The 19,501-nt window shown below is 39.8% G+C and overlaps 1 protein-coding gene and 1 long non-coding RNA gene across 2 annotated transcripts; both read left to right on the forward strand.

Annotated features, from left to right (window-relative positions):
• The first annotated feature begins 9,231 nt into the window (after nt 1-9,231).
• On the forward strand, nt 9,232-10,389 carry LOC123970433. The gene is made up of 3 exons (XR_006824979.1): nt 9,232-9,364; nt 9,858-9,917; nt 10,034-10,389. It is a non-coding gene; the product is annotated as an uncharacterized LOC123970433 (long non-coding RNA).
• A 3,973-nt stretch (nt 10,390-14,362) lies between these two features.
• On the forward strand, nt 14,363-19,276 carry LOC123970131 (homeobox protein unc-4 homolog). Its single transcript, XM_046048017.1, has 3 exons — nt 14,363-14,624; nt 15,281-15,456; nt 17,835-19,276. Exons 1-3 carry the CDS (start codon nt 14,363-14,365, stop codon nt 18,996-18,998), a joined length of 1,602 nt encoding a protein of 533 aa, XP_045903973.1. The 3' UTR covers nt 18,999-19,276.
• The last annotated feature ends 225 nt before the right edge of the window (nt 19,277-19,501 follow it).

The raw sequence follows: 19,501 nt of genomic DNA on the forward strand, positions 1-19,501 counted from the left end.
TCAAAAGCAAATATACTATTTACTCCACTATTTGGCAGCTACATGTAGGCTAGCCTACTCTGGAGATTTTAATTTTACATACAAAACACAAACAATAGACTACACCTTGCTGATTATACATCATCAACAATATCATCATAGGACTTGTAAAGGAGCCATCTGCATAAGAAGTACTTTTGAGTATTTGTACATTGTGGTATTACCATCTTTACTTCAGGAAAGGATCTGATTACTTCATACACTACTGCTATGATACTATAACGATGATGATATCATCGTCATTGGTGGAAAGTAACTCAGTATTTGCCCAAATACCTTACAATTTTTAAATGTACTCAAGGCTGGATTACCAACCGGACAAAGGGTTCAACTGGTCCATGGCCCAAGTTCATTGTGTGGCAATTTGTGGTAATTTTATTAGAGATGAGTTACTCCAAAAAATGAGTCATAGGTCTGTAACATCATCAGTTTTTAATAAAAAAAATAAATAAATAATAATAATAATAATAATAATAATAATAATGCAAATTATAAAAATTAAATTAGATTTATTATCACGTTCTAAGAGAAATACCAAATAAAATACACAATTAAAATTTACCAAAGCTGTCACACACACACACACACACACACACACACACTAAGGGACGCCTCCTTACCCTCTCCTCCACTGGGGGGCGCTCCTTCACTGATCCTCGCCTGCTGTCAGGCCCTGCTAACTTTGATTAAGGTTTAAATTGGCTGAATTTAATGAACGTTGCCTAATTAGGCAGGATAACAGCTTTAATTGATAAGTAATTATCTGCCACAAATTGTTATTAATTCTTCAGCTCTGTCTTATAGTGTACTGACTCTACTCCCCCTTCTCTCCCTCCTCCCCTGCAACATTTTGTATTTATGTAAACAAGCAGTAGTAAACAATTAGGCATATGTTAGGATGGGATATTCCAGAGGGTATCATCAGGCTGTGCTTGGTGGACTGGCAGTTTATCTGGAATTATTTCACTCACTGACTGATATCTTTGAGCTTTAATTACTTAAACTGTCCTGTCATTTTGGCTGCATGCCATCGACTGCATGCTGTCATAACATGTACGAAAAACGGCTCTAAAAGTGGTTGTTTGACTAATGGAAAGAGAACTGAACTTTAAATTTAGAGTAAAAAAGGAAGTGCATAGTGCTTTAATACCAGGATAATTAATATTGCAACCACAGTATTGATAAAAATGTTTTAGTTCAGTGATTATGCACAGTTACGTTGCTGACTTTCATTTGTCAGGCTTTATATTGTTGTCAATACTTTACTCTTTCATAGCTGCAATATTCACTCACCTACAGGTGCATTCAGCCTAACATCACTGTACAATATTCAAGTAAACATGAAAATTGTACAGTAAAGTCCATCCATCCAGTGTCAACCGCTGCGTACAGGGTTGCGGTGTGTAACGTAAAGTATTGACAACAATACTAAGAACACCAATCAAGTCCTAAAGGCAATCAGGTTTCATCATGGATGAAAAATTTCAGAATTTCATGGATTCTTGTAGCATCATTGTTCCCAAAAGAGAAGCCTTAAGAATAACCTCATGACTTTGAATTACCTGACCATCTAAACATATAATTTAAAGGCAGAGTCATAGAAATGTAGGTGGCCTGCGGACAGACAAATGACAGACATTTCTCTGTAGTGTCCGAGGGTTTGTGGCGTTTCAGTGGACCCAAAGATTGCTATGGACCCAGGTAAAGACTAGCTAGAGAGAGTAGATTAAGTGTACTTCTCTGTTTATTCTCTTTTCAAAATAACTGTAACTCAGTCATTTGCTCAACCCCTCAGCCTGTTTTTATTTTCCATTTTACTCTTTTAACCCTGATTGTACACTGCACTGTAACTTTTACTGTCCTGTTTTACCCTGTTTTAATGTGGGTTTTTTTTTTCAATTTCCCTATGTTGCTTTTAAACTTTTTTATATTTCCCCGTTGCTTTTATGTTTTATGTAAAGCACTTTGAATGACCTTGTTGTTGAAATGTGCTATACAAATAAACTTGCCTTGCCTTGCCTTGCAGGTTTCTGTAAAGTAATGCAGGGTTGCAGGAGCCCATGTGTGTGAAAACTCAAAATGACATTGTTGTGGGAGGATCACCGAAAGATTGACTAGTAGTAAAGATATTTTGGGGGGAAATGTATATGAATATGTAACCAAAGTATCTTATTCTGCTTACATTTGCACAGCCCAAGATGAATCTCTGGTGTAGCCCATCTGATTGAGCTAGCCAACTTGTAGACATATACTTTCTTACATTAAGCTAAAAAATACATAGTACAAAAGTAGTCATGCTAATCTAGTCAGGTTGCGTTGATTACAAAACTGGCAAACCCATGAAAACGTGTGAATGTGTTGGTTTGGCTCAAATAACCCCTCAAAGCATCAAAAGTCCCACTGAGTGACCAAAGTCATTGCTTCACTTTTATTTAATCTACCATATAAGTAATTATGTGTGTTTTACAGTGATGAGACTATCATCTTACCCAGTGTACAATGTACACAGAGAAAACGCTTCTTATTTCTTGTTCCATTTGGAGAGGAATTTTATACTTGCTTCGAAAACATTTACAGAGTTAGTATTACATTCAATGAACTGATGGGAATTAGCAATTGATAATATATTGTTAGTCACACACTAACTTTTTGGCAATTTGAAGACTTGCAAGCTTTGTAGACTTATTTAACCAGTGCCGCTATGTGCAATGCCTTCACTTATGAATTATGTGTCCAAATAAAGAATATAAATCTAAAGTCTTAAGGGTGCATTTACACATATCTTTCAGGAATAATTATGCTTGAATCAACAAATCAACTCTAAGGAAATCAAAAATAAATGGGTGCAGCAAATGAAGTGCAGCCTACACATTATTATTTTCTCTTATAAATGTGATTACTGTATTGGGTGTTCTGGCCTACTCAAGGTTAACCTTGTGTGAACCAAATGTTATAGTACAAGCAGGTGGAACAAGAAACAACAGTATTTGCATTAGATTGAATATATTTAAAAACTAAGTAAACTAAAATGGTGTGTGTGTGAAATTATAAGGGTTAGGAGACATGAGGACCCTGGTGAGTTGAGAAAACAAAACATGGCGGAAGCACCAAAGAAAACACCTTTGTTTCAAGCAGCATCTGTCCTTTCATTTTAGTGCACACGGGCTACTCTGACTGAGCTATTCATTAAAGTGATTTAAATGAGATGCTTGTGAACTTGCTTCCTAATTAAAATATCTTTGCTCGTTTACAGAGCGGCTTTAAGCTGAGCTCTGGGTGGAGGGAGGAAGGGAGGGACTTTCTCCTCCTTCCATCTACCCCTCCACCGTTTCACTCCCAGCAGATGGTTTTATTGGGCTCCAGTAGCCAGCCAGTGGCCGAGTATGGCTGATCCATTCTTCCTCTGTGCCCATCAGATCTGAGCATTTGTTTTAACCCCCACCCGTCCACCACTACCACCACATATACACACACACACACACACACACACACACACACACACACACACACACACACACACACACGTCCAGATGATCAAGAGATGAAAAGTATTTATTGGGCTGCTAAAATGTATATGCAAATATTTGGAGTCAGTGTGTGAAAAACTGGCGTCACCATTTTTCAAGTTATATCATTACTATATTTTGAAAATGTTAATTTGCATAGCGGATTTCCCTGTGGGGAAGGGGGGTTAATTAGGTCTATTTCCGTACGGCTTGTGCCAAGACAGCCAAGGAAAAAAAAGGACGGTGGGGTGGGGGGTGGTCGTCATAAGAAAGAGGGAGGGAGAGGGGGAGATCCGACTCGCTGATAACAATTAAAATGGAATTTTGGACTCTTTCAAGCATTGAACATTTTTGGCATATTAAGCACGTTTTAGGAAAAGGTGATAAGTCACTTTTAATTGAAATGGAATTATTGCTCCAGAGGAAGTTTAGCTTTTTTTTTTTACATGGACTCCGATTTTAAAGGCATCATGTTTAATCCATTAAACAAGAGGTGAATTAAAGAACTTTAAATCAATCACACTTTGCATTTGCTCCCAATATTCTGTCAGACGCACAATTACGCTGATAATTAGATGGAGGAAAAGTTTCTAATTGCGTGGAGAGAAGGAGCTAAAACGCACTGGCTTGGAAATTGGTGCTTTCCTTTTCTAAATTATCAAAGTGTCCATTATGTGTCAGGAAAAAGATTTGTGGAAGAAAAAAAACAAAACATCAATACAATAAATCCCTTCACATTTAATTGGAATTGCACCCTTTCCTGGTTTTAGTCTGCACAAGGCACACTGCAGGATCAAAAACTGCCTCCCAACAATTAATTTAGATTAGACTCTTAATTATCAGCCAATCGCCTAAATAATGACTGACTTCATTTCAGATAGTTAAAAATTTACTTGTTCGCAGTAATTGAGTAATTAACTCTCCACTGCTTCACCTAAGTTTGCTAATTAAAAAATAAATGTGACTGGATTCCTCCTCTCAAGAGGCATATTAAGGGTTTTGTGTCTCAACAGAGACTTACCATGCAGTAACCTACATGGTCAGAGTATTATTTTTTTTCTCTATCAGCCATGTTTGGGGTAAAAATGAGAGGAAAATGAGGTTTCTTGGGCACCTGGGGAGTTTTGTCTGAATGCATGGTGTTTCTATATCTTTATGGCAATTTGAATGTAACTGAGGGACATGTTTGATTGTTAAGGGCATTTATCCCCACAGGACAGGGGACCTCAGGTGAAAAACAGTATGTTAACTGGTTACCTTGTTCCTTTCAAACCTTTTCTGGACACAGATGTGTGCTAAGAACACACCATAATTAAATTCTAAAGTGAGCATAAAAATAAATATCATAATCAAATAAATTCTAACCTCAACCTTAAATACCCCTTGTCTCAAATTGACTTTGGTTAGAAATTGGATGAATAGCATGAGCTTATTTGCTAATGGGTAGTCACAAGTGTAGCTTTGACCCTTACACAGTATATATGGAGTCCGAAATATGAGGGAGGTGTAGCTTGATTAGAATGTTCCTGGACTGGAAGGAAAAAAGGTGAAGAAGTAACAGACTAAAACACATCCCTCCCTCAGGACCCATAGCTGAGGTGCTTTTGAGCAAATATTATAAATCTGTGTGGTAAAAAACTGTGTGCAAACTGATTAACCCAGGGCAAACTGTGTGCCTGTAGCTGATCATGATGTGGGCCATAGCTGGTAAATGATGATGATAGCTGGCACTATAGATAATCTATCAAGACTAAGAGTCTACAGCCATGCTAAGGGCTCTGTGAGGTTGTTCTTAGGCACCACGGTTCATGAGCTAAATGCTAACATAAGCATAATAACATGCTTATAATGACAATGCTAACATGCTGACATTTAGCAAATTAGCCATGTCATTATTTGGTGAGAAACCAAAGTCTTGGAGAAATTTTAATTTTGGCCTGATGTAAGCGCTATAGAATCATTCAGGGGATTACCAAAGTCTTTGGACAATGACTGTCTGTAGAACATTTCATGGCAATACATCCAGTAGTTGTTAATTCGGTCTGGACCAAAATAGTGGACCAACTGAATGCAGTACATGTATGTTTGGCTATTTATTCTTATGGCAGCTTATTGATAAGCATCTCCACTTAACCTAACTGGCAAAGGCCAGGTTATTATCTTAGTTTGTTTCAACTGCAGAAGTTACCCCCAAATATGCAGTAAGTACCTGCAGAGAGCCATGAAAAGACAACTGCGGAATTCAGTGAGGTTAGGGGCTAAAACAGACTTCTCAAGGGTGTGTGAGGGACAGACATTAAAACATGCTTACAGACTGACACATTTCCAAAGACTATAATACACTCTGCAAATATTGATGTCCACATCTCTGCTGAAATCACATTAGAATTATAGCAGTGTGAATGTGCCAGCATTTTAGTCAGGAGCAATACAAACATATATAATTAGAGATATATCATGTAATGAGACACAAATACATATAAGAGGGGTACCGAGGAGGAACCAGCTAGAGGTTGTCTGTCATTATGTTTGGTACTGTAATGACATGAACATTTGTTTAATTATGGACCAGAAAAATACCAGAGTTCATTCATACATCAGCTCAAAAAAGTGAAAGCAGTGCTTGAAGTGGAAAAACAGAAGTGCTGCCTTTATTCATGCTAGAGTGTGAATCGGCATGTGTATCAGCAAATCACTGAGTATCACATTCTGAGTTCCTTCAGTGAATTAAAAATACTAGGATATATTGCTGATGTACATGTATTTAACCAAGGGGACAACCATTTCTTTTATTAGAGCAGCAACCATTAAAATAATTCATTATTAAAAAATTATTGTAAGGTTAGTGTAATGTTACTCAGACAGGCCGTCCGAGCTGGTCCTGACCTCCCTGGGGCTCAAAGCTATATTCTGCTATGGGGCCCTCCTACCTGACCTATGACCCATGTAAACCATTTGCCACTTCCACACAGTCACACATGACACCCCAGTGCTCCCACCAACAATCCTCCCTCCTTTTAAACAGTCAGCTCCATCTGTCTAAGAATAATTACACCTATATAGAAGAGAATGAGGTATAAACAAACAATATACAGTATTTAATGAATCAGATTAGTGAATATTACTAATATTACTGCTTGTACTGGCTGATGATCCAGCATATCATCTACTAACAAACTTAAGCACACCACTAATGATAGTTATTCATTTTATCAGCTGCATTCTTTACATTTATACATTTTCAAATATAAAATAGGCTACTATTTATACCCCGGCTTGGCTGAATATTTAATGGTTAATATTTACTGAGAGATGTGCATCCATATTGCCCAGCTAATCAACATTATACGTTAACATAATATATTCAATATTTAATCAATGGTCAATTTCAATCCATTGCTCTCCATCTTGCATAAGTTCAGAGTTGTCATTATGTTGCTGTAAAATGATGTACGCCTATGTGCCTTCACGTCCACATATTGTCTGGACTGGTCCCCGCAGAGGTCACTGCTGGAAAGCACGAGTTCTGTTGGCGTTTATCAAACGTAATAAATAGTTGTATTTCACTCTCACAAAGTCACAACACGCAAGCAAGACACAGACAGACCAAGAGATGCCCTGCTAGGTTGGCAAGAAAGAGAGAGAGCACATCAACTTAACATTACTGTTATTTGCTGACATCAAACTTGGAGAGAACACATAGTTTAACTGATATTGTTGTTCTTGCTATTCACTCTCATTGTATTTTTTTTCACTTTTTGAAACAGTTCTGCCTCATCCTCTCATCAAAGTTGTAAACAATGACACCCACTTCGACACACGGGGGTCCTTGTTTAATTTGCAGTGCCCTGTGCAACTTGCTAGTGAGCTAGAAGCTAACATAGAAAAGTAGGCAGGCAAGAAAAAGAACAGATGAGCACAGCGCCCCCTGGGTAACGCAGTTTATTTAGGGTCATTATAAATCGCCCAGAGAACATGATATAGAGAGGTCAGAGAAGAGTACAGGCTTCAAGCACCGAGTAAAAGTGGTCTGCTGCTCTTTTTGGGGACTCCCTGCGACTCCACAGTGCTTCTGACGTCTATTTTGACCAAATTAAAAAAGTATTTCAAGTGTCAACATAGCCTACCTTAGATCTTGGAATGACAACAGAAGAAGCTTAGTGAGGACCAATGTTGTCTTGTATTTTCAGGGCAGGATTGGTTATGTTGCCTGCACAGAGAGATGAGAGAGGGGAGGAAGGCCGGAGGCAAAGCAAGCCAAACCCTGGCCTGTATGTGAGTCGCCCATCTTATTATCAAATTAATTAAAGCTAGCATCTGACAATGTCACTCGTGCCCAGCAAAAAAAGGAGGAGGAAGGAAGAAAAGCGAATTTAAATGCTGCGGTCTCTTAGGACCTCATGTCAAGGGCTGCTTTTCATCGAGCACTGCATGTGTTTGGCTCACAGAGCCACTGGGAAAGTGGAAGGAGGGGGGCTTTTTAAACAGAGCTTTTATAAGCAAATGACAAGAAGGCGTTGGGTTTTGATGTTCAAAAATGGCAGCAGGAAAATAAATACACATCAGAAAGAGCAGCAAAGAAATAAAAAGGGGATAGAGAGAGCAGGAGAGAGAGATAGAGACGGGGTGACATCAAAAGCGCCTCTGAAGCCGTTCAAAGTTGCACTAAGATTGGGGAAAGGGGGTTTATAACAGCCCCACAACCAGCCAACATTAAAGAGTCCATTTAAAAACTAGACATTGAAATGCAGAAAGCCTGCTCGTGTGTGGACTCAGGGTCAAGTAACTGAGGGATTATATGGTTCTTCATAATAATATTAATTAAACAATTTACATGCTAATAAGGTAACAATTATCGGAGCTTCTGGTGAAAGATTCAGGTTATTACAACACGCCAATCCCAGGGCTACGGGTCACAGGCAGAACAGCAGAGAGAAATCTCAACTCAAATTAACATTCTGTCAGCTCCAGAAATTGGATAAATAAAGTCGAATTAATTCACAGTAATGGAAGCGGGAGGGGGAGGCACTTATTCAACCAGCTCTGATTACCATTCAGTATTCACCAGCACGCGGGTGGCTTTCTGTCAAGAAATTTAACACAAAATGAAGCAGTCACCGCCTCGGGCAAGATTTGGCCCCTGCGACACCATTTACAATTTATATGTATAATCTTTCTCTCCCTCCCTCCATCGCTTCCCCAAAGATGTCCACCTGGACACAGTTGCTTCTGGCCTGTGCCATGATTGTACATTTTAAAACCTTTCATTTTCCAATGCACACTTCAATTCGAGCACCATTTCCCCTGCATTAGACAAGACCCTTAACTCGATAGGATAACTTGAAATTTTGATTGCAGTAATCTTCTCTTCTTTTTTTTTTTAAATCTCCACCAGACAGACACCACATATTACTCACAATATCATGTTGTATTCAGTTTTGTTAAAATGGTTTTGTTGGTTATTGGGAAGGGTAGTGTTCAGAGCCAGCCAGGCCGCTAAGCGACCTTTGCGGTGGCAGGGCCCCCTACAGTCACTGCTTGCTAGTGGTGGAAAATATTCACTGAAAAAAGGAACGTAAAATAATTAAATTAAATTAAATACAGCTCTCTATATTACACATCATCATAAGCACAGTAGTTATTACTTTAGCTTTTACATTATGGAAAATCAGCTGCCCTGAAGGGTCAGCTCGCTTGGACCTCCCCGTGACTCCTGACACTGACTGACCGTGTGATGTCACACGTAATGCTGTGTCAGCCATGTCTTCTGGACATGAAGAAAAGACAAAGGAATAGGCTTGAAAAATAGGAAGATAAAGGTATGTAAACTCACAGGTTCCATTTTCTGATGCCTGTACTGAACATCTTAAGTTAACCTTAGCCACGCCGGTCTTAATAATGCTAACGTTACACTGGCTAACATGCTAATGTGCTAATCACGATTAGCATTACAACTTTTACAAACTGCATAAAATTGGTATAGTATTAAGGTTATGTAGAACTAGTGTAGAACACGGTCACATGTCACCCAAGAAGCCTAAAGAGGTGTCCTGTTCTTTGCTTATAAATCAAATCTGTCATGTGGGAGTGTGTAGCAGCTGTTTTAAAGGACTATTCTGGAGCAACGTTATTATCCTTCAAAGCAACCAGTGTTGAAAAGACATGTTATCTAATGTCACTTTTTAAAAGGAGATGGCATCAAACTCTTAAAGAATGTCTTGCATTAAAAGATCCTTCAGATTTGACGGATCATTTCAATTCAAGTAATTTCAGTTCAGTCAATTTATTTTATATTTGTTTATTATTTCATAGCAGGTCCAACCTCCACCCCAACCTCGGTCTTTGGTATCATCCGAGAAGCTGACAGTTCTGGTTGGTTTAGGCCTACATCAAGAATAAATTAACAATTATTCCTCCAGGAACACCCAACGTATGAACATGCCAACTTACTAAAATGTATTACTTTTTTGTGTTCATCTTCCCCAAAGGTCTACCTCTAAAGGTCTGCCTATTGAAGTCGAGACCAGTACCATCATGTTACCACCACACCTGGCTCTCCAGTATCTACTCCTCCAGTGGATCCAGCTGACTGGCCATCAGTCCTTAATGACCATTTACACGTTGATGTGATGAGCAGGGGACCAGCAGAAGTTTACGGAGACATTTAGACTTCCAAAAAGACACTCATACAGAAGAGGTCTTCCGTATCATTAAATTTCTAGATCACTCATAAAGAAGCTGATTGACATATTCATACAAAATGATGCTGTCTACTGTTTTGTAGTTTTGTCTCTTAAACTCTTGTTTGGCTGTTATTAAAGAATTGAGCTTTGGTCAGTCAGAATCATGTCTTTCAGTTATTTTGTTCAGCATTAAGTTCATCAGTGTCTACTGGGCCTTGTACTGCCATTAAGCTCAGTAGCACTGGTGGTATCATGACATAACTGTTATATACTGCGTTATATAAATTAAATTTAATTGAACTGAATATTTTTCCTGTTTGACATCAAACATAGTAGATATATTAATATAGAGTATATTATTATATAGTTTTTCCTCAGAATCAGCTTTATTGCCAAGTAGGTTTAAGCAATTTGCTTTGGTGTTTTGTGCTGAACAATAAACATGGCAGGTTTAAGAAAATAAGAAAGCTTTGTCAGTTCTTATTTTAAAAAAAGAGCTGTGTGAGAACACACGACAGTCAGAGGGGCCTCCAACTAAATTTTGATTAACAAGTTTTAAACTTGTTTTCTAGAAAAGAACCAATCAAATTCCACTTCATCATTTCATTATATTGTAAATTCTTCAGTTGAATTTCTAGCCACACCAACACCACTTATAGCAATGAATGGCAAATTCAGCCGGCTAGTAGGTCCACCACTTTGGTCTAGACTGAAATATCCCATCAACTAGATGGCTCAGCATTAGATTTTATACAGACATGGATGGTCTCCAGAGGATAAATTCTAATAACTTTGGTGATCCCCTGCTTTTCCTTTAGTGCTACCATGAGTTTGACATCTGTGGTTTTGAATTAAATGTCTTGACAACTATTGGATGGAGTGCCATGAAATTCATGTCCCCCACAGGATCAACTATATTAACTTTCATCACTTAAATTTTCATCAAGCACCATCATCAGGTCAACATTTTAATCTACTCAGTACTTTTGGTTTATCACCAAATACTGCGAAATTAATGATATTCCTCAGCTGCTACTTAGCAAACTTAATATACTAAGATGGTGAACATGGTCAACTTTATACCTGCTAAACATCAGCATAGTAGCAAAGTCATTCTGAGCATGTTTGCATGAAATGTTCAGTGAGCATTTAGCTCAACAGTTTAACCTCACACAGCTGCCAGTGTGGCGCTGGACTCTGGACTCTGTGCTTCTCTGAAGATACATCTCCCAAATTTCAACAGCCATGCAACCCCCACCCCCCCCCACCCCACCCCCCCACCCCCGCCGACCACATGCGGCCTGGTGAAGTAGGATAATTCCAGCGAAAGTCTTGCTTAAGTCAGTGCCACTTTAATTAAAACTGACATTTGTCTGTCTGTTACTTACATGTTTTTTCTGTAACTGTGTATTGATAAAAATGGTAACCCAATTGTCCATCCAGTGACATCTTTATTAACATGAGCGTACACGTAGTAAAGGTGTTTCCTTCCTGATTGTCCAAGATATGAGTAAAAGTAAAAAAGTATTACCACTGAAATTGCTGTTACAAACCCTCTTAGAAGAACCCACAGTGACCCATTGATTACATATAGGCTATGAGTTTTCCCATCTGACCCAAAGATGCCAATCCCCTTGTCTGTTACAGTGAAGGCCATTTCATCCCTTTTTAAAATCCCAATACTTTGACCCAACAGTAAAAATTATTCAACACGACTGCTAATAATGATCATCATTAAGAATAATTTTGTGTCTATTGTAGGAGTCAGAGCAGTAAAAGATGACAAAAAAGAGAAGTGCATTTTCATGCTTGTTCTGTTTGGTCTTCTGACCAACGATGATTAGTTGTTGCAAGGTTTTTTAAATTGTACAAGGTGGAGGAATAATAGTGGTTTACTTAACACCACCAGGGGCCACTAACTCCATTTTGCTTGTTTTTTTATTGTAATTCTTTAGTTAATGAGACTATACTATATGAGGCTTTGTGTCTATTTGGTGGACATTCAAGAAGAAGATCAACTGAAGAGATGTTGTTCAAAGAAGAGGCACAACACTGACAGGAACACAAACCTGAGTTCAAATGTAATTACAATACATAAATATTTATGTGTAAATATAATATACTCATCAATAATTGCAGAATTATAGCAAATGTAAAACAGTCATCTGTGTGTTTTTGCTTTTTATTCTGTGGTTTTGTATTTCACATTTGTTAGGATTCTACAACTATTATCCTACTTTTCATTGCATAAGAAGTTCTTTTACTTGTTTATCTTTTATTTGTTCCTTTTCTCAGAAAAAGACCATAGGCGCACCTGATTCAACCTAATAGCATTAAACCAAACCTATTAGCATAAAACTATTAATGAAGCAGTTTAATCCTATTTGGATCATAATGGGTGGCACAAGGAAACATGTATTCATTAAAATTAATACATTATTATATTGACTTTAAATACAGAGCTTACTTTAAGTTAATTTGCACTGCTCTCTACTTCCATCTATTGGTAGAGGAAGAGAGTAATGAAATTCACTGGGTGGACACTGCCCATTTTGGGTCTCTGTTAGTTAGCCTAATAACTGAATTTAAAGTTAATTATTGACCTTGAAAACATAACAACAAAACGATCTCACCTCAAGATCCATGGTAGCTGTTGGGGAGCCAGCGATCACATCACATGATCTTCATCAGCAGGTGGTTAGCCCAGTGTGTGATAGGCTATGAAAGCTCCAGAACAGAATTGGACCTTCTCATGATTAATAACCTGTAAAGCTTATAAATGTTAATTATATATTATCATGATTAATTAGATATATGCCTATTGTTTACAGGTTACGGTCCTTTCCTTTTGTGTGTTTTAAAAAGTGCTGTATTATAGGCTAAATATTAGTCTAATTAAAACTTGAAAAGCATTCCCAGATGCATGCCTTGGTTTGCCCCCTCTCTCTTTCTCTCTCTCTTTTAATGCTACATCACTTTGTTTGAGGAAACCAGCAAAAACTGCAAATAATCTGCCTAAATAATGGACTCATGAGTTAAAAGTATCACGGTCCTGTAAGGACAGATGCACAGTTAAAGCTGAATTAAGCCTGCGTGTGTGGCGAGTATTGAATTCTCGGAAACGTCACATCATGTAGAGCTACAGACCAAGTTCGTCATTTACAACTTTTCATCGGTGTAAGCTGTTCAGGTGAAAAATCGAGAAAATGATGCGGAATTTGGCTTAGGACGCCTCACACACTGGATTTGTGTGTGTAGGCTATGCGTGCGAGAGAGAGAGAGAGAGAGAGAGAGAGAGAGAGAGACGGTGGCGGTGGTGGAGGGGGGAGTCTGGGAGATGGAGAGAGGCTTGTAGTTTAAAATGCGATGTGACAGCTCAGGAAAAGGGGGGATGATAAAGGCGCTGTTATTGGATCAATCTGGCCCTGAATGCCCCTGTAAAACACTTAAACACGCATGATGCGGGAGCGCGCGCACGCACGTGAGAGAAGAGAATAGACACGGAGAAAGGAAAGCGGCGTTGCTTCTTAAAGTTAGAAGAAAATGTGTTTTTCTCTAAATGTAAAACATGCAGGTTATTTTCCTGAGAGTTTAATGGAGTCGGCCTATCAATCACTTGGCTATTTCCACGCGCCGGTTTAGCCTCGTCCTCATTGTTTTGACAGGGCTGAATTAAAGGACCGCGCGAGGTGTAATTAGCGATCGATCCGGGAAGGAAAAAAAAAAAAACCTTCTCTCTCTTTCTCTTTTTTTCCTCGTGCTCTGCCTTCCGTTACTCCATTAACCGCGTCTCTGACGTCACAGGACGATTAACGTTTCTTATTGGCCCCGCGTGCAGATGGAGGAGTCCTAATGAGCTGGCTCGCAGAGAGAAAGAGCAGGGTTGACATCTCGGCTGGATCGTAAACCTGAAATACCTCGTATAGCCCCGTCTCCGCTGCTTCAGTCCAGAACGTACCGTGGCCGCGGGAGACGGCCGTCTGCCTGGGTTCCCTTCTCTCCCCCTCCGCCTTCACCTCCACCTCTTCCTCTTAGCAGCTTCTTCCTCCTCTCCCTGACTTTTTTTGACTGCATGTTCAGCCACACTGCCTCCCTCTGCATCTTCACTTCGGCCCCGCCGCAGCCCGGGCGAGCATGGACAGTCGGGTACTCGAGCATCCTCACGCCCAGTTCGGAGGCTCCTTGGGCGGGCTGGTGGGCTTCCCGTACGCACTCGGCCCCCATCACCACCACCATCATCACCAGCACGTCTACGAGCTCGCCAGCGGGCACCAGCTGCAGTCCGCTGCCGCCGTCCCCTTCTCTATAGACGGATTACTTAACGGCTCCTGCTCGGCCTCGGTGGTCAGCTCCAACTCGCTGCTCTCGCCCGACAGCCAGCATTTCAAACTCTCAGGTAGGCATGGATATTTTAGTCTATTGTCTTATTAATAAACCTGCGTGGAAACAATGCATTGTTAAAGGAAGTGTAATACATGTGAGTAGCTTGTTTTACGGACAAATAAGGCAATTTTGTGTGGATTTTGAGGCTAACTTAAATACTTTTTCAGGCTTTTATGACAGATTTTAAACGAGAAAGCCAGTGTAGGTGCTGTTTAAAAGTTTTGGGGCTTGGTTAATTTAAAAAGAAATGAAAAAAAGTTCATGTGCAGGCTAATATTTTACTGTAAAACTGCACTCAATGTTAAAATAAAGGTAACAATTTCTTCATGACATAATAATAACCCACTGGCTGCTGATAGGCTATGACATGATCAAAACTGAATTTTGTAATTATTGGGAATATTTGTAAATATAGGCTCTAGCCTATATAGCCTAAAATAGCTTTAAATAAGCCTATCTTTGTTGTTTGTTGAGTCCACCAGCAACAAAATATGTGAAAACAGAAGGTGTGACAGCGGTCAGTTTTACACTAAACTGGTGCTTTGCAAGCAAATTCTGCCATGACATTCTCCATCCCTCTCTCTCTCACTCTCTCTCTCTCTCTCTCTCACACACACACACACTCATAAACACACTCTTGTACAAATACACACACGTCGACCACTGCAGATTCTGGGGACCAGGATAAGGACAGTCCCGGTTGTAAACGGAGACGCACGAGGACGAATTTCACCGGGTGGCAGCTGGAGGAGCTCGAAAAGGCTTTCAACGAGAGTCACTATCCGGATGTATTCATGCGGGAGGCGCTCGCGCTCAGGCTTGACCTCGTGGAGTCCAGGGTTCAGGTAAAGACATGACGCAATGAGTCATATATTTTGAGAAGCATTTATTCATTTATTCAAGTTGTTGGATGAGATTTAGGTTCCATGCCAGAATCCACAAAACCTACGTTTTGTGATGGCCCACGAAGGCCTATCCCATACTGAGATAGCTATTTGTCAATTAGCAACATATCCCATATAAGGGTCTCTTTTGAATTATGCATGTAGGCAACCTATTGATTTATAGGTTAATAAAAACAAGGCTATTTACTGAGCAAACCAAGGGGTGAAAATGGTAACTAGCAACCTTCCTTACATTCAGTTCTAGTTATTCGACAGTTTGCAATTCTACCCCTTTTATTTTTTATTTACTTACTTTTATGTGGTTCAATTTAAGGTTTAAGACAAATCTATTATTATCATGTGGCTATTCATTTTAGACCATTATTATTATTATTATTATTATTATTATTATTATTATTATTATTATAATATTAAGACAAAACACAGTGATATTTTAGGATGATGCTATTTTTATTAATAAACTATTTACACAATTGAACAGATAGGCAATAATAATAACAACAACAACAATAATAATAATAATAACAATTTAACAATATGCAAGAGCTTAAGATAATGTCTATACTTTAAAGGAATAAAATACAGAATACATATAGGCTATATTTTGTTAATGTTTTGTAAAAGGAAATTTCATGATTAGATATGTATTTTATTGGATAATAATAACATAATAACATAATAATATCGTTAATAATAAAATAAATACATATAGGCTAGACTATGTTTAGTACGTAGGCTGTTTGCTTAGTAGCCTATGTGAAAGCTGTGTATCTATTTATGATATTTTATGTTATTGAACGTATATTCATGTATTTCTAAATGAGCCTGCATGCATGGTTTCATCCAGTAGCCTAAAAGCGGGACAGAAGCAGAGCCCGCCGTTGCTGTATGTTGTTTGGGGATTTCGCTCCTAAACCTCAGATTATTGTTCCCTCAAGCTGCTTAACGCTCCTTTATCACCAGGTTTGCGGGGGAAAGATATAACCAACATTAACAATTCATAAGAAGCGCCATTGTGGCACATGATGTTGGTGTCCCGTCCTTATTATGCAATGATCGCGGATCCTACTTCTGCATGCTAAACTCCTGGCGTTATCAGCACCGAACATACGGCCGTGAGCGCGCCCAGAGGCCGGGCAGTGAGAGCTTTCAGGCGGGGGACGCTCCCTCTCTTGGCTCGGCGCGGAGGGAGGAGAGCCGGGGATTGCCGTGCGAGTGTTAAGCTCCATATGAGCGGAGGGCTGGGTATACGGTACAATTAAATGTAAACTTTCTGGCAAATTTGCTCATTAGACTTAATGGTGGTAATTAACACCAAAACATTTGCATCTGCTGGTCCACCTCTGTGACCTATTAACCTACTCTTTAGATGTTTAAAGCAGCGGTAAACGAAGACATAGATAGGCATGGCAGAAAAGCAGAGGACAAAGGTTCTACTTGTTTCAGGGCTTTGTGGAATTTTGTTTGGATTTGTAGGCAATATGGCTTTGTCCTTATCTGATAACCACTGTGACACTGATTTATTGTCATGGCAGGTGTGAGGTCTGTTGTTGTCTGAGGCTGTCTAAACACACACCATAAGTGACATGTTGTCTGACATAGCCTACTTAAGTGTATTCATTTTCTTGAGGGGGATAAATCGTTATAAAAAAAACCATTAATCCAAGGAAAATTACCCAAAAAAATTACACAAACTCTTCTACAATTATCACAGATGTTAATTAAATCATCACTGATACAGTGATATTGTACTGGATTGCAGGAGATGTGGAGGTGTTCATGGTAATGGATCTTACAGGTTCAGCCTAAAATGAACGAAGTCCCAGTTTTATAAAATGTACAAAATCATTGTTGGCCCAAATAATGCTGCAAATAATAACTATCTTCATTGCTGATTTATTGATCCATTGTTTTTATGATTATTTGGTCTGTAAAAAGCCCAAGGTGATGTCTTGAATGAGCTTTTTTGCCCAACCAGTAGTCCAAAATGCAAAGATAATTAATTTACAATGACTCAAAGGAGAAAGGTCATAAATCATATTAGAGAAGCTAAAACAAGCACATCTCTGGCATTTTCCCTTGAAGATTATTTGATTATCAAAATTGTCGACAATTAATATCCTGTAATTGGCTAATAAATTAATCAACTGATTTCAGAGCTAAACCCAATTCAACTGCAAAAAACAAAGTGATATGAATATTCTGAATCAATATATGACCTTATAGATGGTTTTTGACACATATTGACACAGTGGGAAACTACTTTCAAACCAAAATCATCTCACGTGTAAATTTTCCACCTGTGTATGTGTGCATAGGTTTGGTTCCAAAACCGACGTGCTAAATGGAGAAAAAAGGAGAACACAAAGAAAGGGCCAGGGCGGCCTGCTCACAACTCCCACCCGACCACGTGCAGCGGCGAGCCCATGGACCCCGAGGAGATCGCACGCCGGGAGCAAGAGCGGGCCGAGAAGAAGAAACGGAAACAGGAGAGGAAGCTTCTGAAGTCACAGAACAAACTTCTCACAGGTGACAGCTTCCACACACCCGGAGGTTCAGAGAGTGACAGCGGGGTCTCCCAGTTCACCGACAGTGAGCAGCAGTCTTCAAGCGTTAATGGGACTATTCATATTGAACTGCCAGCAACAAAGGGCGCAGGAGGACACCAAACTGAATCCAGCTGTGACCAAACACGACACGACTTCAGCCAACTACAAAACCACCAAAACCAAAGAACCGCAGGAGAACCGGAGCAGGTTTCTCCAGGCAGCACGCACAGTTCCAGTCCTGGAGGCCCGAGGTCCTCTGCCCTGCAGAAACGCAACCCTTTCAGTGTGGAGAGCCTCCTCTCTGACGCCACGCCTCGACGGAAATCTCAGCTGGACTTCCCATCATTGCCCAGTCAGAGGACACTGGTGGGTAAAGGCCACTTCTTGCTTTACCCCATCACCCATCAGCCCTTGGGTTTTCTAGTGCCCCAAACAGCCCTGAAGGCCTCACCGTGTCAGGACAACAGCATTAACAGACTCAGCCTGGGACAGAGGTGTGTGCCAAGTGACGGGAGCCCTGCACCCTCTGACCTCTCCAGCTTTGTCACTAAGCCTCTAAACTCGGATCATATGGAGCATAACACGCAGCATCACCACAATCACATTAGCAATAGAGCGGACGGAGCGGATGTGGAGGAGTGTGGTGGTGACTGCAGTACTGGAAGATTCCCTGTTTCTCCTCCACCAAATAGTGTGGCTCAGATGGCTCTGGCCAGGCTGAGCTCCACACAGTCCAGTGACAGTAGCGAGGAGAGGAGTTTGAAAGTTCGAACGGAGGCAGCATCCAATGGCTGCCAAGCTGCCGAGCTGCGTGCAAAAGAGAAGTGTGCAAGAGAGGACCGAGCATCTCCAGACCTCTCCGAGCATCTCAAGACAAACACAGACTGTCAAGAAACACCCGGAACAGATGGAGAGGATGTCGATATGGACTAACACTTGCAAGGAGCAAACATAAACAAAGGACCAGGAACACCACTCAGACTATTCAAACATTCCCAAAGCTCTGCTGAGACACTCTAAAACATATCAGGAATCAGGAGACTTAATTCTCATCTATTTTTTAATCATAATGTGTGATCAATCCAGATGGCCCCTGAAAAAGCTGTGGCCATCATCATATTCAGGCTTTAGGCCTAAAACACCTTTAGAAGCAGGTTCTTTCTCTCTTTTTTGATGACCAACTTGTAACAAAAACTAGGCTACAGTAAACATCTTACACACAACAAAAATCCTCAGATATTGTAAAAATGAGAAAATGATATTTATATGTAAACATTTTGATAAATAAAGTTATTGTTTAAATTGAATCACTGTCTTTCTAGGACCATATCAAGGGGGAAAGGTTAACAAAAGGGGAGGTTGCTGTGTGGCAGAACCTTGGATCATAGCGGCTGGAGTTTTGTCATGTTTCAGCAGATAAATCCCCCTTTTTCTCT

Source organism: Micropterus dolomieu, linkage group LG04, assembly GCF_021292245.1.
Source record: "Micropterus dolomieu isolate WLL.071019.BEF.003 ecotype Adirondacks linkage group LG04, ASM2129224v1, whole genome shotgun sequence".
Classification (NCBI taxonomy): domain Eukaryota; kingdom Metazoa; phylum Chordata; class Actinopteri; order Centrarchiformes; family Centrarchidae; genus Micropterus; species Micropterus dolomieu.